This window comes from Pristis pectinata, chromosome 5 (assembly GCF_009764475.1).
Source record: "Pristis pectinata isolate sPriPec2 chromosome 5, sPriPec2.1.pri, whole genome shotgun sequence".
In the NCBI taxonomy this organism is placed as follows: domain Eukaryota; kingdom Metazoa; phylum Chordata; class Chondrichthyes; order Rhinopristiformes; family Pristidae; genus Pristis; species Pristis pectinata.
The window spans coordinates 83,466,992-83,490,670 of NC_067409.1; the positions used below are offsets into that span (position 1 = coordinate 83,466,992).

At 40.8% G+C, this 23,679-nt stretch overlaps 2 protein-coding genes across 3 annotated transcripts in view; one reads left to right on the plus strand and one right to left on the minus strand.

The window, feature by feature from the left end:
• LOC127570567 (acidic amino acid decarboxylase GADL1-like) overlaps positions 1 to 4,916 on the plus strand; it is a 50,241-nt gene extending 45,325 nt beyond the window's left edge. Inside the window, exon 15 of the mRNA XM_052016236.1 lies at positions 133 to 4,916. Within this exon, the coding sequence (XP_051872196.1) occupies positions 133 to 306 (174 nt within the window). The 3' untranslated portion in view covers positions 307 to 4,916. The remainder of the gene's footprint in view (positions 1 to 132) is intronic.
• A 2,341-nt stretch (positions 4,917 to 7,257) lies between these two features.
• tgfbr2b (transforming growth factor beta receptor 2b) overlaps positions 7,258 to 23,679 on the minus strand; it is a 61,852-nt gene continuing 45,430 nt past the window's right edge. For both annotated transcript variants that reach the window (XM_052016160.1, XM_052016161.1), the window contains exons 5-7: positions 21,583 to 21,724; positions 14,041 to 14,168; positions 7,258 to 12,521 (exon numbers count right to left, since the gene is read on the minus strand). In XM_052016160.1, the coding sequence (XP_051872120.1) occupies positions 12,315 to 12,521; positions 14,041 to 14,168; positions 21,583 to 21,724 (477 nt within the window). In that variant the 3' untranslated portion in view covers positions 7,258 to 12,314. The remainder of the gene's footprint in view (positions 12,522 to 14,040; positions 14,169 to 21,582; positions 21,725 to 23,679) is intronic.

The following is a 23,679-nucleotide window of genomic DNA, read 5'->3' on the forward strand; positions in this document are numbered from 1 at the left end:
GGATTCTGAAGAAACAAAAACAATAAGATGACCGTTTCCTTTCAGAGAAAGTAATCACACATTTTTGCCTTTTCCCTTCTCAACTATATTTCTTGGCACTTTGTCTGAACTTGTTCTCTTTCAATGTTACAGGTTGCACCAGTAATTAAGGAGAGGATGATGAAGAAAGGCAGCATGATGGTGGGTTATCAGCCTCATCGTGACAAAGTCAATTTCTTCCGTCAAATCATCATCAGCCCCCTTGTCAGCCGTGAGGATATGGACTTTATTCTCAACGAGATCGACTGCCTGGGGAAGGATTTGTAATTTTGTTTAAGGTGTAGCTGATAAGTTTACAGTTATGTTTACTAGAAAGAGTTTAAAATCTTCAGGCTTTAGCTTAGAAAATGGGGAAGAACTAACTTGTCCTGTATTTAATTTTAGCATGAACAAAATTAACCTTCACCCATCAGAACACACAAACTTATTTTACAGAACAATGTCAAGGCTTAGTGAACTCTTGTGAAATATTTCTGACCTGTATTTGTATTCAGTTACAGTTAGTTGGTCTTATAGTACAAGTGTCTTTGCAGACATAATGATGGTGTACATCTATGCCATCCTGGGTGTGCCTAAACTTAAGTAGTAAAAGCAAACATCTACAGACCTTGCCTACTGCTTATCCAGACATCTCTCTGTAGCATTACATCTCGTCTTGCTCAGCTTCATTAATTCCAATGCCAAGTCATGAGAAAGGATGAAAGTATAAATTTAAACTTGAACTTTTAATTTCTTTGTTGCCAGATGGACTTCAAATTTTAATTTTTCAGAGTGACCAAGCTCCAGTAAAAAAAAACATTTAACTTTCATTTGCTTTTACATTAGCTTACAAAGTTAAATTCCCAACCTACCTCTGTGACTTGGCAATGGGACAAATATAAATAAGGGCCAAGAAAGAAGAGTCAAGTTTTTCCTTCTTTCCGACCGTGGGTAATTTCCAGGCTGCAGCTAACATGGGAGCGGATAGATACATGTGAAGGAACGAAAACAAATACTAATGTGTTTCATTTTATGGAAAATCCAGGGTGCAAAGCCAAAGACCATAATTCAGCAGTAGGAAGGAAGATGAGGCAAATCAAGAAAAGCTATCACCAATATTACTGGCACAAGAAAGAAACAATCATTCATTTGGTATGATTATCAGTTTAGCCTTTGATAAAATTAAAAATGATTGCTTAGCATATTTTGTTGCCAGTCACAAGAATTATTATAACCACGCTAACTTGTGATCTTTATGCTAAAAAGACGGCAAGGGCAATTAGAGTTCACTATACGTGCAATATTGTGAGGTACAGCTGTACGTAGTTAATATAACATACAGTTTAATGCTGCTGTACTGATAGTGATATTATCAAATTAAGCTTCATTTAATTCTTGGAATTATTCCTACAGCTTACTAGATATTTTAAAGTGAGCAATTTGCTTTGCATGTGTATATTTTGAAAGAGCAATGTTTAAAAGAAAACTCTTAAAACAGGGACTAAATGGTCACCAAGATCAGAATTTCATTTTGTAACCAACACCATCTCAACCCTCCACACCACCCAAGACAGGTATCTAAGTGCCTACCTGAGAATCCACAAATGGTACTTCTGAAGGTTTTGAACTGCATGCTTTTTACCTAGAATATTTATTTCAAAAGCTTTCAAGTAGCAAGTAGCATTTTATGGAAAGATCACTCCAGGCTAACAGTGCTGCTATGACAAATTAGTGAAGTACAATGTTTGCATTATGATGGCTCATACTCTCTGTAAGATGACAAAGCTTTTAAACAAAAAGCCTTTATATCAATGTAATATAAAGAATTTTTGAATGCCTGCTACTCGGCGTACATATTTTTGATCTGCTAAAATCATTGTGAAGGTGTTAGGTTATATTGAAATTTACTGTACAAGATCAGATCAGTGTTGGGTCAGAAGGAAGATGATGAAATGTTACCAGCAATCTTTCTCCTGTGGATGGTTTCTCTTTCTGGGTAAAGGCCTTCCTAGTGATAGTAGGGCAGGCTTAGAAAAGATGAGGCCTCATACAGACACTTTTTTTTTTGAGGAGTTCTTTGCTTTGTTTAAACAATGTTTTTATTTTCCATGGGCATTGTTGTATTTATTACAATATTCAGTGAAGATGGTTACTTTTTTAAAAAAAAATATTTTCTGGGATACTGAATTGTTTAATGTGGAAAAGTGTTGGAGTGTGGAGCTCTGGTAAGAAGACTATTGTAAAAGAAAACAAAACATATTTGTTTGCTGTCCGGTAATTTAAGCAGTGAAAAACGTAACCTGTGTCATATGCAGAATTTGTTATATAACCCTCATCATCATTTCTGAGAACCCTGTTTTAAGGCAGCTGATTCTCTGCCCCTCAGATATTCAGCCCCATGCTTCCTTATGGGATTTTCCTTTTACATGCAACACCCAAGGCTCTGTAGAAATGATGATGCAGAGGTTGGATTGTTATTTGTGTGGTTCAGATACAAGTGCAAATATGGCTGCAAATGTAAAGTTATTGGAATGGAAGTTGCCAAATTTGTCAAGAAAGACTTTCACTAAAATAAAGAGAGAAGAAGTGTCAAAATATGACACTAAGGATAATAACAAGAAAAGGTAGAAAGAATGAATTAGTAACATTATCTTTTGTACCTCCAACAGCAGGATAGTAGTTACTGTATATTAGTGGACAAGGATACAAAGGCCTGATTCAAAGACCTGAGGTAGAATAACTTAAAAGAGAATGTGAAATAAAAAGGGAGTCAGTAGCTGGAGAAGTTACTGGAATGTTGTCAAAGTGCATCTGATTCAGTAATGTTTGCCATCCTTTATCTGGTCTGGCCTAAACAAGACTCCTGGACCACAGCCAAGTGTTGATGCTTCAATGCCCTCTGAAACAGTCTAGTCAGCCACTCGGCACAAACTAAATACTGCCGACGCTGGAAATCTGAACCAAAACTGAAAATGCTGGAAACACTCAGCAGGTCAGGCAGTATTTGTGAAAGAGAATTAATGTTTCAGATTAGTGATACTTCATCAGACACAGTTCTGATGGGAGGTACTGGATCTTAAACATCAACTTTGTTTCTCTCTCAACAGATGCTGGCTGACCTGCTGAGCATTTACAGAATCTTTTTAAAATTTATTTAGCATGCCATTTATGGGTGAGCAACAAATGCCAGCATTGCCATTAAAGTCAAATGCCAGCCACTGTGTTCAATTGTATGTACGTGTGTGTATACACACACACACACACACACACACACACACACAAAGATTTAAGACTGAAATTCACCCTCAAATTCTTCCAGAGATTAGCCAGTAAGTTAAAGCTCCACAAATCAGAGGGTTATCTGAACAAATCTGGGGAGTTGGTGAATTTAAAAGGATGCTATCCTGTTCATGGATTTAATTACCTGGATCCACAAGCTTTTAGATAGAGTTAAAACTTTGGATATTTTAAATCTCTAAGTACCTCAATCTTGTTTTAACATTCCTGTAATTCTTTGCTCTAAAATACTAGCTCAGGATAATTTGCATTGGAGAGACTAGATTCCATTCACTTCTAATTTACATGAGGGGGAAAAAAAGGTCCTCAAGTCCCTTTTACCCATTGTATTTAAATGGCTGGAGAAATTGGAAAGAAACAAGCAGGATAACAGTGGGAAAGATAATGATGTCTGGGACGATAACAATCTCCATCAGTAACTCTAAAATACTTAACAATCCATAACGATTCTATTCACACAAAATTATTGTCATTGCTTATTGACTGACTCATTGTTTTTGTTCAGTTGTGAAACTAACTATTGCTGGTTGATTGGCACATCAGGATTTGGCATACTAAAATGGTTACCGGCACATTCATGGTATTGGGCTAGAAGACAAATCGATCCATAATTTTTCTGTTTCCTGATAAATGTATTGATGATATTTTTGACAGAACTTATTGTTAAATCTGTTGAGTTAGGTATTTATTGATCTATACATTTTTTTCTCTACTGAGAGGATTTCCAATCATTCTTTTTGTTGAAATTTTAACTAAAATCTGAAGACCATCTTTATCACTCTATCCAAATTCAGACAAGGACATTTCTTTTGGTTCTGCAGAATCAGTTCACTTTCCAATTGGTCAGGAGGTGGGTGTGGCAGCAGGTTGGGGAAAGGAATCAGGAGAATGTTGGACAGTCAGTGACAGATGTGTGGGCAGTTTACAGAAGGTGGTTATGCATGGACACCTTCGTGATTAAATGTAAACAGTTGGTCCTATCCAATTAGGTCAGACATTTTATGTTGCCAACCTTAAATCAACCTACTGAACATGGGTTTAATGGGGATACAATAGTGCTAAACAAAAATTGAATTTTATAGAAAGTCACATTAAGTCCTTTAATGCTTTAAGTGTATAGTGTGCTGCTTTTACAGTGATGTTGTCACTGAAAAATGCATTTGCCAGTATACAACACTGCACCTGAAAGCTAAACTGTTTATGAAGTGTTGATTTCAACTAAAGAAATATTGCAATGCTACTCATCTTTCTGATATTACTCATGGTATAATAATTCATTTGTCCACAACATGATGCTTAACTACACTGAGCTACTCTAGTGACATGCCTAGAGTGAAAATTTGCAATGGATTTACTAGCTGGAATGAAGGTTTCTGCATTATTTTACATAATGCGGCTTTGTGGGTGTTTTGGACCGTTTAATCTAAAAGGAGAACCAAAACATCAAAACGTTGCTGTAATGAAACTTTTTATATTCAACTTATTGGGCTAAATAAACTTGAATTAGACAAGGTGATAACTATTATGTTTTAATGTTAAATGAAAAGGCAAGGTTTCTGTATTTAATGTAGTGAAATAAAAAAATATACTAATCTAATTGACATTCACCCGTGTCATCTTTCTTTTTTGCAGAACAATTGTAGGTTTTATTTCATTGCTGGCAAAACTACACATAGGATTTCCTCCTCCTACTTTTTCAGGGACACTTCTGGTGCACCCTAAAATACCCAGTTCTAACAGGCATGAGATTACTTTGCTATAGGTCTGCCAATGGTACCCAGCTTTATCTCTCTCCCAACATCATTGGTTCATGTATAGAGGCAATGGTAATTGGTCTTCAGGTTGTGGATGAACCTGAAAATCATGCAACTCACAATGGGACAGTCTGAAGTATCCCGTTCACCCACTCCTAGCTCCCAATCCATTTTTCTTGCCACTCAAATCAAAGTTTCTGCATCAGAAACATCCCAAGGCTTAGATTTTACCTTAGCACTACTTTAAAAACTCCTCCACATCTTCCTGACTAACAAAAGTTCTTAATTCATCACACATAATGGCTTACATGGGTATACATGGTAGCAGTGTTCACCAGAGAGGAGTTGGAATTTCATTATGGCAACCAGAGAACTCAATTACATTAATTAAATACATTTGGAATTAAAAATCTTATCAGTAATGGTGCCTATGATACCATCAGATTGCATAAACCTGTCTGGTTCACCAGCATCCTTCAGGATAGGAAAACTGCCATCTTTACCTACCTGGGCTATATATGACTCCATACCTGTCAAAGTGGCTGACTCTTACCACCACCTGAAAAAGCCTAGCAAGCCACAAAGTTGAAGGAACTATTAGGAGTAGACAACAAATGCTGACCCTGTGAATAAATTCCACATTTTGTGAATGAATACCAAGAAATGGAGGCCCAACAGACCATTTCTCATCAACATCCTTTGGTTTTCTATTCAGTTATGTTTTACTTCCAAATGCTTTTTCCTACAATATCTCCTCCTTTGGGTTCACAATGCATTTCCTCCTTTCCTTACAGTCATCGAGTCTTCCTCTAGCACTCTGAATCTTCTGTCCAACTGAACAGCATCTTGGGATTTTTCTATAACAAACAAAAAAAAAAATAATGTTGCAGTTGAAGATTTCATCTTTGATGACAAATAGTCATCAGGCAGCTTTGTTGCCCTTTGCCTAGGCATCGTTTTCTTAATAGGTGATAATAAAGGATGGCCACTAACCTGCCCCCAGAAGAACTTACCCACTCACAACACCAATTCCCACAAGGTGCCAACAGTCAACTCCACCTGGAAACCAAGAATGATTTTGAGAACAATCTTAGTATCTCTAGTTGTACAGACGCTGCTTGACCTGCTGAGTATTTCCAACATTTTCTGCTTCCAGCATCTGTAGTATTTTGCCACTAGTGGCCCAAATCTTTACTCATCACAATGGTCATCCACTCCTTGCAGTGCCCTAGCAAACCACTGTAGTACAAATTTATTGTATTTTTGATAACAGCTGAAACTACACAGCATTTCCTTGCGCTTAGCTATTACCTTCTGCACATTGCGACAGAAGACAGGACTGGCACACTACTCCAATGGGAGTGAAGCAGATATGATTGCTGGAGTATACCAATGCAACTTTTTTTTACTAGTACTGATGGTAAAGCATAGTAACCCTATTCATATTGAGAAATCTCCTGACCAGGCCAAACTGTGCCCTAGTTTATAGGTGGATGAATAAAGACCAGGTCACTTTCTATAGTCCTGGCAGTCACATGATACAACGTAACAGAATCACTTTCCAACATAAATCAATTCTATCCAAGAGATATTGGCTTTTGTCAAACATCGTTTGTCCCGACATTGGCTGAAAGTCCCTTCAAAACCATCTCTTTATAAACAGACTTGCAGACAACCTGTTGCTCCCACAGGCACGTGCAATATAGTCTGCCTGACAGAACCTTCTTACTCATTGCAAAACAGGAGGACATTCAGCCATTGGGCCCATGCTCCAAGCAGAGCAATTCCACCAGTCCCTAAATTTCCTGTACCCCTGCAACCTACTCTCTCGCACATACCCATCAACTCCCCTTTGATTCTTTGGCAACTTAACTACACCAAAGGGGCAACTTGCAGCAGCCAATCAACCTATCAACTCACCTTCAGGAATGTGGAAGGAAACCGGAGCACCGGGGGAAACCTGCTGCATTGAGAGGACATGCAAATTCCAGAAGGAAGGATGAAGGTGTGAGGCAGCAGCAATAATTGCTGCAGCACCTTTCAAAAAAAAGTTCCTTCCTAATTTGCTTAATGACTGTACACTTTTAACACTTCCCTGGTGATGCCAGGTGTGAAAAATATCAGAAGAGGTGGACTTTCAGTCAGTTCTCCACGTCTCAGATGGCATGTACAGTATCCATGAGTGAATGCTGCAGTGGGGAATTCAGAACTTTATCAATAATCAGATGAAAATAACATTTTATAATTTCTTTATTAAATACTTACAGTCTTTACATTGCAAAGATGATAAATGTGTGGCTTTACACACATGTACATATAAGCTTGGCTATACTTTAAAAAAATGAGTAAAATATATTGTTAATCATTCAGATAAAAGGTTTCTATTTCCCTGCACTGCAACAGATTACATTCATTTCCTTTTAATGGACTGAAGTCCCAAGTCATAGCAACATACACATTATTACAGATTCAGTTTGCATTTAGTACAAGATCCACCAGCATTATAAAGTTCCTGAATGGTTGTAAAATGTCCCAAGGCACTTCACAAGAGCATTATCAAACAAAATTTGATACCAAGTCACATGAGATATTAGGGCCGATGGCAACGTTTGAAAAATATATATGTCTCAAAGAAAGGTAGGAGTTGTATAGAGAGAAGTTTAGGTAGGGAATTCCAGAAGTGGTCAGTAGTGGAGAGATTAAATTATGGATGATAAAGAGACCAGAATTGGAGAAGTGGGACATCACTGGTAAGGACAGGATTTATTTCCCATCCTTAATTGCCCTCAAACTGCTGCACTCCTTCAAACTAGGATGGTGCAAGTCTTAGTGGGGAACCTGCAGATGGTGGTGGTCCCATGCACCTGTTGCCCTCCTTGGTCATTAGGGGTCACAGGTTTGGGGACAAGCTGTTGGAGTAACCCAGGTGAGTACCTGCTGTGCACTTTTAAAATGGCACATACCGCAGCCACAACTGCACCAGTGGTAGAGTGAATGAACGGTGGATGCAGTACCAACTAAAGAAGTTGTTTTACCCTGGATAATGTTGAGCTTCTTGTGTGTTGTTGGAGCTGCACTCATCCAGGCTGGAGGAGATTACAGAGAATGGGTTGGGCAAGGACATGGGAGGGATTTAAAAACAAGGATAGGAATCTTTAAAAATCAAAGTATTGAATAACCTGGGGCCAATACAGGTCAATGAACACAGGGGAGATGGAAGAACAAGATGTGACACATTAGGGCACAAGCAGTAGCATTTTGGACGACTAGTTTATGGAGGATCAAAAGACCAGCTAGGTGTGCAGTGCAAGAAGTCTTATGCATTCAAAAAACTAGCAAATTGACCTTGTAAATCAGTTCAATAAATGGCAGTTCTCCTTTTGCTGGGTGACCCAGGATTATGGTTACTTGGCAAAGAGTTTTACAATGGCTCATACATGAGGTTTATGCTCAAAATGGAAAGAGACAGATTGTTGTCAGATTAGTGAAGTTGCTGGCAGAGTAGCAGCCAATTCATACACTCCACACAAAAAATCATGGCACACATTAGATCAGTCTAATTCTGCCTCACTTTTGGAGGTGGATACTGAAGACCAGATTCATGATTCATTGTACCAATGAAATTGATGGTACACATTCCTATTTGGACAACTGAATATAGTAAAAAAAACATATACATCAGGCAATACACAAAATCTGCCATTTAGAGGCAACAGGATACCAATAGCTTTTGTCCTGTCATTGACATGAAATCTCTTTAATACCATTTCTATTGAAAGCTCTTTCAAAAGAACTGTTAGATACATTTATCCTATGAAACATCACTTTGCATCCTCTTATATAAATGTCACTTATATTAAGTGCTGTATAAAATTGTTTTAATGCAAGTTAACTCCAGCATTTACAAACAGATATAAAAGGATTATATATAGTAACACACTTCCTAAAGATACATTCAAGCAACTTATTCTCCTGAAGCTTGATGAAATAATCTCTAAGGCCCCCAAAACCAATATAATGGCAGTAATTTATACAGTCAGTTTAATGCGCGAGTGTGCAGCTTATATTTTGCAATATGTTTTTTTAAAAAATCAACCTGTGGTGAAGTCGTCCCAAATAAACTTTGTTGTAAGAAACATTAATACAAAATGTGAATTGTACATCCTTGGACAGTAGGTCAACTGACTTTAATTGAATTCTGAAACCATGGGAAGAAAATGATGCCATTCAATCGTTTGAGCCTGTGGTATCATTCTGATCGAATGTTGCAGATCTGTACCTTAACTCTGTTTACTTCCCTTCATTCCTTAAAGTTTTAATACTGTCGCCTAACAAAAATCTATTGATCTCACTTTTCAATGGGTACAGAGAATACATAACCAGCATCTTTCAGAGCTTAACTCATTGAGACCTGGATTGTTCTCCCATCCTTAGCTGCGATACCATGTTGGCCAATGATAAGGATGTCATTCCTATGCCTATCAACAGTCCAGTGACCACCAGCAGTGCAATATTTTCCCCTTTTTTTTTTGAAAAGAAAGCAGATTTTTCTGTATCCCATTACCAACTGACAAGAATTTGTCAGAAAATCTTCAAGAATATTACTTCTTTTGTGGGGACAGAGCCCAATAGTAATGGGACCATCCCTACTTTGGATCCTGGCTCCTCCTCAAAACTTTTAAAACTTAGATATTATTAATGGAGGTAGCTTTCTGCTTGAAGACCTGGTTGCACCAAGAACTACTGCTTTCATTGGACTATTAATGCTCAAGTGAGTTGTTGACCAATTCACACCAGAGCACTTCAGCATTATTAGTTTGATGGGACTAATACTCGATCACAGAACTGAACACTCCCTGATATCTGGGATATCTACACTTTTACCAAATCAGAACAAAGTTACACATTCTCCATATAATATCAAATAGAGGGTAACTTTCTAAGCTGCTCACCTCAGCGTCTGGTGCTTGGTCAAACAGGATTACTGCGATAGGGAAATTTGGACTTGTAATTTTTTTTGTTTAATATACCTGGTTAAAAGAAGCTTAGAAATGTGACTGACTATAGTCAATACAGCAAAACATTACACAAGCCATATCCCAACCCCGATCAGGATTAGGATGCACTCTTGCGCAGACCAGAAGTCAGGTGGTCCACTGCAGCCCATTACACCATTAAAACTGGGGTGAGCTTCTTTACAAACTCTCAAATCATTTGAGGTTAGGGTGCATCCATTAACCTGACCGCTGTTTTTAAAAACCTGCAATTCTATATGGCCGCTGAGCAATTATTAGGGATTGCACCGGATCAAATAAAAGGCTGTGTCTGTGAGTGTGTGATGTTAGAGTTAGTTCTTTGCTTTCTCCCCTACCCACCTAGATGCAATTTCTGAGTGCTTTAGTGTGCACCTCATGGCTCCTAGCTTCCTACAACTCTCACCACTAGCCAGCTGCACCAGTGACAAATAAAATAGCCGTCACTAGGGTTATCCAGAGTATAAAATAGATTGTGAAGCTGTTGGATTACCATAAAACTTCAGTTGATTCACTCATGTTCTTGAAGGACAACGCCTGTTGTCCTTCACCCTCGAAGGTGATTCCAGTCTCACACCAGTGTAGATAACTCTTAACAGTTGTAGAGAGATACACCATGGAAACAGGCCCTTCAGCCCACGAAGTTAATGCTGACCATCAACCACCCAGTTACACCAATCCTACAATAATCCCATTTTTATTCTCCCCGCATTCCCATCAACTCCCCCCAGATTCTGCCCCTCACCTGCACACCAGGGGCAATTTACAGTGGCCAGTTAACCTCACAAACTGCACAGCTTTGGAACATGGGAGCCACTTTGTTGTACCCAGGCAAACTCAAGTTGGACAACAAAAGCAGACTAACCAGTGCCCACACTGCAAGAAACTTTAAAAAAAAATGTTAATAGCTGCCCCTGAAATCTAGTCCTATCCAGCTCTGGGACCCCACCTGCTTTCCCACCACACCCCCACCCACCGTAGAGAAACCAAAGCCAGTTGCAGCATTACAAATATAGCCCACTTGAGGCTACCTATCTGAGGGAACCAACCTCACCAACCAAATGTCTGAATGTCTCATTATACAGTAGGTATTTGGGGTATCCAATATGTCATTGTATATTCTTGCTGACAGTTCACAGCAGAGCAAACTGAATGTTGATCATATCATTGGCTACATAAGAAATAGAAGGAGACCATTTAGCTCCCTGTGTCTGCTCTGTCTTTCGATGAAATCACGGCTAACCTTTAATCTCAGAACCACTTTCCGCACTCAATTCCTTTCATCGCTGTCTACTTCAGAGGCAGTGGCACTTCAGACGAAGCTTTCTGCCCGACTCTGCACCAATGGCTCCAGATCCGTACTTGAGGGGCGCACATGAGCACACAGGGCAGAATTAGGTCAATGCAAGTACTGACCTCACCACTGTCATCCCAAGGATCGTGTCCCACCACTTCAGGTAAATCAATCCTCCCCGCTAAATTTGAATGCCATTGCAACCCAACTGTCCAACAGAATGAGATTTGGTTTTATTTCACATTGGAACAGTTGCACTCTCCAGAGAGAGGACAATGGAGGCCACTGGGTCAGCAGCAGGCCTGACCTCCCACTTTTACACCCCAGATTTGGGCCTTGTTCCTCAAGGTCTCCTCCTTCCTCCGTGCTTAAACTTGTGCATTCGGCAGCCACCAGCTTTTTGGTGTTTGATTCCTATTTTCAACTCCATTCAAGGTAGATATGTTCCTACATCATACCAAACCAATGCAGAAAAGGATAAAAATAAATTCTTGGGGGAGTAGAAATTATAAGTGCCATATTCATGAATACAACTCTTTAACAGGCACACATCCCTATGATTATGATATTTTGAATATAGAAAAGAAACTTAAGAAAGTTCCTCAAAGTATATACCTATACTTTATATACTTATATTAATAAAGTGCATGATTAAGGGTTACAAAATGGAATCTTTGGCTTCCTGAGCAGTTACCAATCAAAATATGCAATCCTATAACAAAACAAAAATTCTGGCCTTTTGTTTTTGCTCCCAGAATTCCACTGCCTTCGTGAAGAACAGCCTGTCCCTCAGTCAGTGACTCAAGAATTTCTTCTGTGGGACTTCCATCAAACTCTCCCCTCTGGTACAAAGTTGATCGTTGAGTCTTTGTTACTTGTTTCGAGTTGTTTCTCCCCCTTGGTCAGTTGGCCATTGTCTTACACCACAGTGACTGCCTTCAGGTTCTGTTTGGTCTCACTGACAGTGCAATCTTCTGGGATCTTCTCCTCGGAGCAGCTCCGGCCAGAGAGTTTGTCCATTTGTTCCAAATCACTGAAACGTTCCACTATGCACTGAGCAGTGAGACGGGCTTCAGGATCGTGATCCCAGCATTCCACAATAATTTCACACACCTGCTGCACAAGCTTGACAAGACAAGAGGGAGGGAGAGAACAGTGATTACCTGAACCCAATATACTGGCTCCAATAAAAAGCCCATATGGATGTACTGTTGATACAAAACCATTGGTTACTTTGCATCAAAAACCATTTCTCAAATTAGCCTCCAGAGTAGTTTTGTTTTTGCATTCTGATAGATTCTCATGTAGGGTAAAGCGTTTAGTCAATGATTGCAGTGAAGAAGTCTCCAATAAGTTTCACCTACACCCCAGTTGCCTCATGGGCCTGTGCTCGACATCTTAAATTGCTGTAAGAAATTGAAGCAAATAGAGGGCAACTTTCACCCCTTTATAGTTTCTTCACTGATCAAAAACAGGCCAGGTACCTAAAGATAAATGCAGAGGAACAACTGCCCTTCATGTTAATGTCATTGTGTTCAAAGAATATTTACAAGAGGCCAGCACCCAGCAGAGCAATCCTGTCAATCCCATTACCCCTGTCCTTTCCCCCAAAGACCTGCAAATTATTCTGCCACATGCCCGTGAATTTGATTTTGGCTCCTTGGCCACTTATCTATACCAAGGGATAATCTACAATAGCCTATTAACCTGCCAGCACAAATTTGGGATGTTGGGGAAACCAAAGTACTTTGAGGGACCCCTGCAGTGAAAGACAATGCATGCAAGCTTCACGCAGATAGTGCTCAAGGTAGTGATCGAACTTGAATCCTTAGAAATGCGAGGTAACAGCACTAACTGTTGCACCACAGTCCCATCCAAGAGAGTGCTTTCACATAACCTTTCCCATCTTTAGATCTTCTAAAACATACCCTAACCTTTTAACTCAGAAGCAGGAATACGATCACAGAATAAAGTGGAAAGGATGTCTTTTTACATGGCACCTTTTACAACCTCAGAAAATTCCAAAGTGATTTACCACCAATGTGATATTTCTGAAGTGTGCTTACTTCAGGGATTCAGTCTGAGAGTTAATTCATGCAAGGTGTCAAGGCAACAAGGTGGATAATCAGGAAATTTGTTTTTGGGATGCGAGCCGAGGGATAAACACCATCCAGGTCACTGGGGGAGCTCCCCATTCTCCTCCAAATGGAACCAAATATTCTTTTCTCTCACCCTAGATGAGCATCAGCTCGGCACCTCTGACAATGCAGCACTCTCTCCATACTGCAGTTAAGCTTCAGCTAAGTGATTGCACTCGAGTCCCCGGAGTTCGATGAGCCTAGAACCTTGTGAGAACACTACCCCACACCAACCACATCTACAAGCAAGGAGTGTGGAAGGAAGTATTTTTGCTACGTCTGGCCAATGGACTGTTTTTGCTGCTTACTTTTCAGTTTCCATTTGGTCCTGAGCTAAAAGTAAACCCACCCCGAGTCACGCTCCAGTGTAGGTGCAGGGGCTGAAAGGGGCCATCTTGTTTGGTGACTCTAGGTGCTGATGTACTTTTGCGCAAGCACAAATATAAAGAGCAGGCTAACCACTGACTGACTAATTATTTACTGGTCACATCAATAGTTTTGAGTACCTGGTGATTAAGCCAGCTGTTGGGGATCTCAGGCCTGCCCCGATCCCTGAGAACAACATCCTTCATGCTTTCCACACAGGGATGCTCCCGGACTTTGGAACCAAAGGCTGGCTCATAGTCTTTCACTTCTGTATAGAAAGAAAAGATACAAGATATGTTTATTAGTCATATGCACATCGAAACACACAGTGAAATACATCTTCTTGCGTAGTGTTCTGGGGACAGCCCGCAAGTGTCGCCACACTTCCGGCGCCAACATAACATGTCCACAACTTCCTAATTGGTACGTCTTTGGAATGTGGGAGGAAACGGGAGCACCTGGAGGAAACCCGCACAGACACGGGGAGAACGTACAAACTCCTTACAGACAGTGGCTGGAATTGAACCCAGGTGGAAACAGGTAAACAGTTTTGCCCAATGGAGGTGCATTATTCTGAAATCCCATCTCGTCCATTCAGGCACAGAATCAGGAAGGGAGGCAGATGTCTGGCCCCCTCCCCTCCAACAAGCTATGGATGGCAGGGATGACTGGAGCAGAGCAGAGCAGATGGAGCCAGAAAAGATCTTCGATGGACAAGACTATCAACGTATCCAGGTCAAGAGGTGGCGAATTAAGCTGAGCTGAAGGCTCAGCCGTGATCTGACAGAATGGTCGAGCAGGTTGTAGGTCTGAACTGCATAGTCCAGCTTGTACCATTTCCAGGACCAGGAAGCCCAAAGGGTCGGTGAATTATGGCTTGGGAAATCACTTTCCCCACTACCAATCCCATTAGTGGTGCAACTTTATATAACATTCCTTCTAAAGCACAGTTAGTTTTCAACAGGAGCAGAATCCATAGGGAACAATCAGATATTTCCTTACGATATAAAAGGAGGCCATTTCGGCACATCAACGTGCTGGTTCACGAAGCAGTCCCATTCCCCCACTAATTTTCCACGCAACCCATTTTCTCCATATTCCCGTCAACTCCCCACAGATTCTACTACTCACCCACACACTACAGGTAATCTACAGTGGCCAATTAATCTACCAACCCATATCTCTGGCATAGGGGAAAGAAACTGGAGCACTGGGGAGAAATTCAAAGTCACAAGGAGAATGAGCAAATGCCAGACAGGATTGAAGGCCAGGATTGAACCCAGGTCACTGGAGCTGAAAGGGAGCAGCCCTACCTGCTGCACCAGTACACTATCCAGGTCACGGCATGTTAACAATATCCAGCTGTTACCGACTGGTGGAACTGATCCTTGCTCGTGTGATCACAGCCCAAGACGACAAGTAATTTCCAACTATTCCAACCAGAGGAAACAGCCGAGATAGATTGCCCAGACTGCCGTCATTTCCAGTACATTCCCTCCTATCTGGCCCAGTTTCCACTCCCTTTTCCAAAGACACTGCTGGCGACCCAAGGGAATACATGGGAAACATTTGCTGTGTGATCTTTAAGATATAACTATTGGCAGGAGCTGCATGGAATGAGTGCAAAAATGATACAACATGAGAAAGGGAAACATCTTTAAGCTCTGTACTAATGGGCCTGAAGGGTGGGGCCACATCTCCACCAGCAAAGCTGTTTTTATAGTCCTCCTTAACACGTGTAGTAGTGTATGATCAAGGATCAAACAATATTGCACGTATTAAGGAGGACTACACAGATGGAGCTTCCTTGGGTGCAGAAGACCATCTCAGTTTGGACTAGCAGTGCTGACCGGAGCCCCCCTCCCTGCCCCAACTTTCCCACCAGAGGTCAGCAAAGGATTAAGTTCCCTCAGCATATCCTTCCACTTTAAATCCACTCTGAAGAAGCGCCTCCCAAAGCACAAGAGTGATGCATATTTTACTCTTAGAGTCTCACCTATCAGTGGAAAGAACCTTCCTGCCTCTATCTTATCTATCCCTTTCATAATTTTATATGTTTCTATAAGATCCCCTCTCATTCTTCTGAATTCCAGTGAGTATAGTCCCAGGCAACTCAATCTCTTCTCATAGGCTGACCCCCTCATCTCCGGAATCAACCTGGTGAACCTCCTTTGCACCACCTCCAAAGCCAGTATATCTTTCCTCAAGTAAGGAGACCAGTACTCCAGGTGTGGCCTCACTAGTACCCTGTAAAGTTGCAGCGTAACCTCTCTGCTCTTGAATTCAATCCCTCTAGCAATGAAGGCCAACATTCCATTTGCCTTCTTGATAACCTGTTGCACCTGCAAACCAACTTTTTGTGATTCATGCACAAGCTCTACCAAGTCCCTCTGCACCACAGTATGCTGCAATCTTTCACCATTTAAACAATAATCTGATCTTCTATTTTTCCTTTCAAAGTGGATGACCTCATATTTACCAACACTGTACACCATCTGCCAGACCCTTGCCCACTTGCTTAACCTATCTACATCTCTCTGCATCCTCTGCACAATTTGCTTTTCCACTCAACTTAATGTCATCAGCAAACTTGGATACGCTATGCTAGGTCCCCTCTTCCAAATAGGGAATGTATATCGTGAATAGTTGCGGGCCCAGAACCGACCCCTGCGGCACCCTGCTCACCACTGATTGCCAACCAGAGAAACACCCATTTATCCCAGCTCTCTGCCTTCTATTGGTTAACCAGTCCTCTATCCATGCTAATACATTTATCCATAAGATAAGGATGCATGGAGTAGTCTTTTATGCGGCACCTTATTGAACGCCCTCTGGAGATCCAAGTGTACAACATCCACCTGTTGTTCCCCTTTATCCACTGTGTTTATTATATCCTCAAAGAACTCCAGTAAGTTTGTCAAACAGGATCTGCCCTTCCTGAATCCATGCTGTGTCTACCTCAGGTGTTTAAAGATTGGTTATGAGCTACTGAGAGTTGGGACAAACCTTGCCCCTTTCCCCAATGGTCCAAACATCATGTCAGTCACAGCCTTGGTGATCTTCCGGAAGAGAGGAAGCGAGTTGATAAAGATAATAAACATGGTCAACCAAGCCCAAGTAGATAGAAAATCAATTCAGCATTTGCAATAACATATAATAAAACCCCTAATTTACAGTTCAGCTGGGAGTAGTCAAGAGTGTGAAGGACATTGCTGTCCTTTTCTTAGAGAAAGCAAGTGGGTAGAACTCAGACACCTCCGTATCAACCTTCCCCCGCCCCCCCACCCCATCACCACCCCACCCAACAAAATGTGAACTCATGATCATGAAGTTCCTGCAGTTTGCTTCTCAAACTCCAGGGCTTCATGTTGTGTATCAATAAGATACCAGGCCAAAGAACCTGGAGCAATTGAAGTCATGACCATTTTGTTGAGGGCTATATATACACATACTGTTGAGGGATCCTGCACTGGCGAGTATTTGTTTTGGAATTTATAGATGGCAAACTCCTCAAGAAACAGACATTGTCATTTTAGATTTTCCACGCAACTGTCTGTGTCCAGCACTCAGTAAGGAACAGACCATTGCATCATGGGTTTAAGAGGCCACAGAAGATGTGCTTCATTAAGCCATTTGACTGATATCAGTGGCAAAACAAACATGGCACAGAAGGAAAAGCTGGCAGAATGAAACTGATATCAGAGATCACTGACGTGATTGGCACGAGGGCAAATCTCCCACAATGAGAAAGGGCTGGAAATGGAGATGTCCTTTTGGTAACCTGACTGGCAAGGCACAGATTAACTGAAGCATGATTCAGCAAACTCATTCAGCAACAGACTAAATAATGCTGTCTGAACTTCTTCAAAACAAGACACAGAGACTCATACAACGTCAGGAGAATCATCTTGTTTGGATGCAAACTTGTTGAAATACATTGCTTGTCACACCACCAAGCCTTGCTCAAACCAGTCTGGACCCAAAACTGTTTATTGTATTTTAATCTTCTCTAAATCATACTTGTCCATCACCCTGCGCTATTGACCTACACTTTATCCTTTTCACCAAAAGTCTCAATTTGAAAAACCTTATCCTTGGTCAAATCTCTGTGGCCTTTTCCACCTCATTTCTCTACCTTCTGTAGCCCTGCAAACCTCTTAGAACTCTATGCTCCTCCAATCTAAACTCCAGAGCACCCCCACACAAATATAGACCAAGAGTGAAGGTTCTAATTGGAGAAAGGCCAGTATTACCAGGCTGGAAATAGGATTTATCAAAAGCGAATCAGTTTGTGGCAGTGGATGTCATTCCAACTAATTACATTGTGAAAAACAGAAAGGGAGTTGGAGGATCTTCCAGTTTTACACTCCCATGGATGTTGAGGAATATATGGGAGAGGATAAAGCAAAATAAGGGGAGCTTATGCTAAACACCAAGAATTCAACAATGGAGAAAGTTTGGATGGCTACAGACAATGCAAGGATGAAATTACAAAGTAGGAGGCAAAGAGGGTTGAGCTACTAGTAATGGAACAGAATACACTTAAGACAAATCAGATGCAATACAGCTAAATTCCACTATCTATTTTGGCTGGTGTTCACATAACGTTCAAAATGAGAAGGAAACAAAAGTTCTAATATTTTGTCACATTGTTGTGTAATTATTTTTAAAGTGTGTGTTATTTTTAATTAAAAGATATTTTGAATGCCTCTCTCTTCCCGTGTATACTAAGCGCTGACAGACAGAAGACAGTCTTATCGGGTTGTGAACAGGACTTTATCATCTACGCCAATACTAGTAAATGCATCATAGGAGGATCCTATCAATATAGGTCCGCCTCATGGAGATTCCATTTTTATTTAAAAACCCGTTTACTCACTGCCATGGAAGTGCTACCTTGCTGCTATAGAATCCAAGAGGGAAGATATAAGGGTTAAAATATTTTTTTCAAAACTAAAAAGAGTAACTTTATGGGAATGATTAGGAAATGGTTCAACAAATCTCAATGTTTCTGGGAGCACTACAAAGCTGCGGCAACGGTAACTCCCATTTGTTCACTGTTTTTAGTGACCTCCTCCATAGTAACACACACGAGAGCCTTCAAACATAATTTGATACAAAACCCGAGAGGCACGTTTAAAGAAGTTCTTAAAGGAGGCCCCTGAGAGAAACAGAAAGATGTAGTGAGAAAATTGTGGAGATTACAGAGCACTCCATATTTTATGTCCCATAAACCCTTTATCCCCTCCTTGAATCGCACGTTATGAGTGGAGATGCATTCCTAAGGGAAGTTTTTCTCTCAGCAGTAATGCCCCAGGAGTGTACAGTCTTCAGGCAAGGGAATTCTGATGGTATTGAAGGCAGAAGAGAAAGGGTTGTTGTTTTAACCAAATGGAAATGGATGTTAAGTTGTTTGATAAAGTATTGTTATACAAGTATAAATAGAATAGGTTGACTTGTCAGTTTCCAAAGCAAATCCCTTAAGTGGCCTTCCACTGTGAAGTGACAGCCTGTAATCATTGCCTTTGGTAAATTAGTGCAGTTCTCTATTGACATTTTGAGTTTATTTATTTTCTTCCTCCCCCAAATAAATTCCACAAGGCCAAATTTCTATAACCTGAACTGCTGTAAAGTAGGGGTAGTACATTGCAGTCTAGGCAATTGAAGCTATGGATGCCCAGATGGAGCAATGCAAACCTGGGATCGTAAGAATGTGGAATTGAGGGACCACAAAGATCTTGGAGGGCTGTAGGAGGTTAGAGGTATCAAAGAACGAATGCATGGAGGGATCTGAACACAAGGTTGCAAACTATCAGAATGAGGCTGGTGGTCACTGTAAATCACAAGAATATTTAAGTGCTGGGATATGCTAACAAGTCATTCCTTTCCTTGTCTCGTTGCCAACTCCACCTTGCTAATTATTAGCACCAAACACCAGCAGTTGCTTCAAAAATAAAACACAAAAGCGCGAGTCAAAAACACTTAATAAGCAATTTAAAACTGCCTCATGCTCAAAAGAATCAAAAGTTGAGAAGTTCAAAAACACCAAAGAAAATGATTACAGCGACCCATGTCTGAACACGTCCCAGACGGGTGCATCTGAAACTAGAGAATGGCTGATAAGGGAAAGGCTGCAGCAGGGAGAAAGACGTCGCAGGAAAGGAAGTTTACTTGCTGCAATGCTAGAACTACAGGAAACAACCATTGTGTGTTTCTTTACTGTTGCTAGTGGGAGATAGTCCTGGAGGTGAGGCAATTTTGATTTAATTCTAGTTCCACAATTGTTTCGGTTACAAAGCGACCCATGATTCCATACGACCGAAAGCACAAGCTACCTCTAATCTGCAATGTAATTTTAATGGGTGGAGCAATACTGGAACACAAGCACAGGCACATGTTTTGCTAACTGATAACTACTCAGCAATCCGATAAAAATGGAAATATTTTTAAAAGGGAAAATGCCCTCAGGCAGATTCAGTTAATAAAAGCCATTCAACTTGAACAAATGGATTAAGGGGAGATCTTAACTCTTGATAGTGGGTGGCCCTGGTAGGAGATTTCTAACATTCAGTGTCTGAATAAACAACCACCAAAACTCAGTGCCAAGCAGTGAGCTCCAGTTCAGTCACAGCAAGTCACTGAAAGTCTCCACATAACAATAGCTTCAGCCCTTGCTCTGTGCAATGTCAATGCCTCCATTTACAAGAAGGAGCCAATTTATGACAATCCACTACTGACACTTGTTGCTCAAGCAGCTTTCATGAAATGGGAGCCTTACTCCTGAATTTTTCATGACACCACAACAGCAGGTTTCTTTTACTGGGTGCTATTTTTGAAAACTTTGATAACCAGTTAACACTTCAGCACCATATACAACACAAAGATAGACCACTCCAGTCTCTTCCCACACTGCTGCATCAAATCCTATCTTTTTCCTTCATGAACCTCTGGCATCCTTTTAAATGTACCTTTGTTGTTCTTAAATGTACAAATTGTACCATGTTGTAACTTTATCTGCATGCTGCACATGCAGGAATGAAGAAATTCATTCTGAGAGTGCATTAGGAAGAGATTAACCATAACATTTCTCACAATACAGAACTGTCAATAACGACAGAACATGTCTGGAAAAGAGCAGCAGTCAGCAAGGGAAAAGCAAGTTATTGGTCTGGTGAACAATTTACACTCAAAACTTTAACTGCACCTTCCCTTCCTGATTACGGTTAAACTGTATTCCAGTGATTATCCAATTGGCCTTCACTGCTTTTTTCTTAAAAAGAGATAGACTGCAGAAGCTTGTTGTCTGACTACTGTATGGTACTCTGGGCTTCAAAGAAATACTTGCCATTGGAAAAGTTGTTTTAGGTTAATATCTGCTGAAATGCAATATTCAATCGTAACCAAACAAGGTGACATGCGCTGTAATACTAAATAGACATTGGCCAAGACTCCTCTATCCTTGGAAATAATAAAAGGATTTACATTGACCCAAGGAGTTACGTGGGTTCTCATTTCATATTTGGTGATTGTCTTGGCTTTTCAGTCAAACGAGCCTTTATTGACACCAATGATGATTTCTCCTCTTTGCTGAGATTACAGGGGCTGTGCATCAACAGGACTATAATCTTTCTGTTATAAATGTCAGCTCTTTGAAGTCTTAAGATAGTTTTAATGCCACTCACCGCCAACAGCTGTACATCGCGATACCATCTCCCACAGCACAAGTGCCAGAGAATACACGTCTGCCTGCTTAAATGCCTCAATGTCCTCCAAATTAATTCGTGACTCGAGCACTTCAGGTGCCATATATCTGGCTGTTCCAACCTACAAGTTCATAAAAAGGGTAAAACATGTCATGTTCATCGTTGCAATGTTGTAAAATTTGACAAGAAAAAGAATCAAACCCACCAATAACTAATACATGATTCAAATTACCTCAGACTGAGTTTTTAAAAGAACAAGAGTTTATCTATAAATTTGGCTAAATTCCTTCCTCACTTCTAAGCATCAAATCTGTAAGGAATCTGGCATCCCAATCAACTGCTATTGAGAGAGTTGTGAAAAACCAGTTACTAGTTAATTGCAGAGGCATTCCATTATGACTTTCTCAGTTTTCATTCCTGTGGTATGGGTGTGGGTCCATGGGCAGAAAGGCATTCAATGCTGGGATGTCCAAGAAAGACAGCTCATCATTCCCTGGGTGGTGACATGTACCCATGTTACATTCCCTTGTAAAATAAATAGGTCACTGCTCCCACTGACAATTTTAAAATCAAGGCAAATTCTGCCGATTAATGACTGCTTTTTATTTGATCACAATGAGTTCAAGATTTCAATTTGGACTGTGACATCGAGTTTGTTTCCAGATTTACCTCGGGGAAAGCAGCCAACATAATCAAAGGCCCCTCCCACCCTGGTCATTCTCCCTTCTTCCCTCTGGCAAAAGGTACAAAAGCTTGAGAACACATACCACTAGGCTCAAGGATAGCTTCTATCCTGCTGTTGAGACTCTTGAATGGACCTCTTTAACGATAAAGGTGAACTCCTGATCTCAAACTACCTCGTCATGGCCCTTGCACCTTATTTGACTACCTGCACTGTACTTTCTCTATAAGTGTAACAATATATTCTGCATACTGTTATTGTTTTTACTTTTGTACTACCTCAATGTACTTGTATATGGAATGATGTGCCTGGATGGCATGTAAACAAAGCTTTTCACTGTATTTCAGTACACGTGACAATAATAAACCAATTACAAACTTAGACCGACTCTAAAGAGTTCTCATTTCTATACATTAAGTCAGCTCCTTCAGCTGTATAGGCTGCTCTGTGGAGCCAGGTTTCCCAAGGTGGTGAAACCAAAGCCTTCTTGTATGCACCTCAAAGTCCTCTGGTCTGGACACATGACAAGCCCCCACTTTAATACATCAGAATGCTAGCCCTTTAATATATTTTAAACCCCGCAATAACAATGGACAGTGCCCAAGGTTATCCTTATATAACAGAGTTGGACAATCCAGAACAAAGAATTTCGTGCAAAAGGGGAAACAAAATGAAAGGTAGCAAGTTCAAATAAATGAGCTTCAAGTTTTCAAATGATCAAGGGGGTTGGAAGCCCTAGGACTGTGCAAGAAAGTTGCTTGTGAAGGCCTTTTACTTCCATCTTATTCTCCAAAGAGTCACAGCCTTCTTTCAGCTGGTCTGCAAATGATTTGCCTAACAATGACATAATTGGGAAATGCTGTTATATAGCAAACACTGAAACAGGCCTACAGCGGATGCCATCTCCCTGGCCCTACACTCAGCTATGGAGCATCTGGACAGTAAGGACACCTACATTAGACTTTTGTTTATTGACTACAGCTCTGCCTTCAATACAATAATCCCAAGTAAGCTTGTCACCAAACTCCGAGACCTAGGACTCAACACCTCCCTCTGTAACTGGAGCCTTGACTTTCTAACAAACAGACCGCAATCAGTGAGAATAGGCAGCAATACCTCCGGCACAATTATTCTCAACACTGGTGCCCCACAAGGCTGCGTCCTCAGCCCTCTACTCCCTATACACTCATGACTGTGTGGCCTTCTGCTCTAACTCCATCGACAAGGTTGCAGATGATACCACCATTGTAGGCCGTATCTCAAAGAGCAATGAGTCGGAGTAGAGGAAGGAGACAGAGAGCTTAGTGGAATGGTGTCATGAGAACAACCTTACCCTCAATGTCAAAAGAGCTGGTCATTGACTTCAGGAAAGGGGGCGGTGTACATGCACCTGT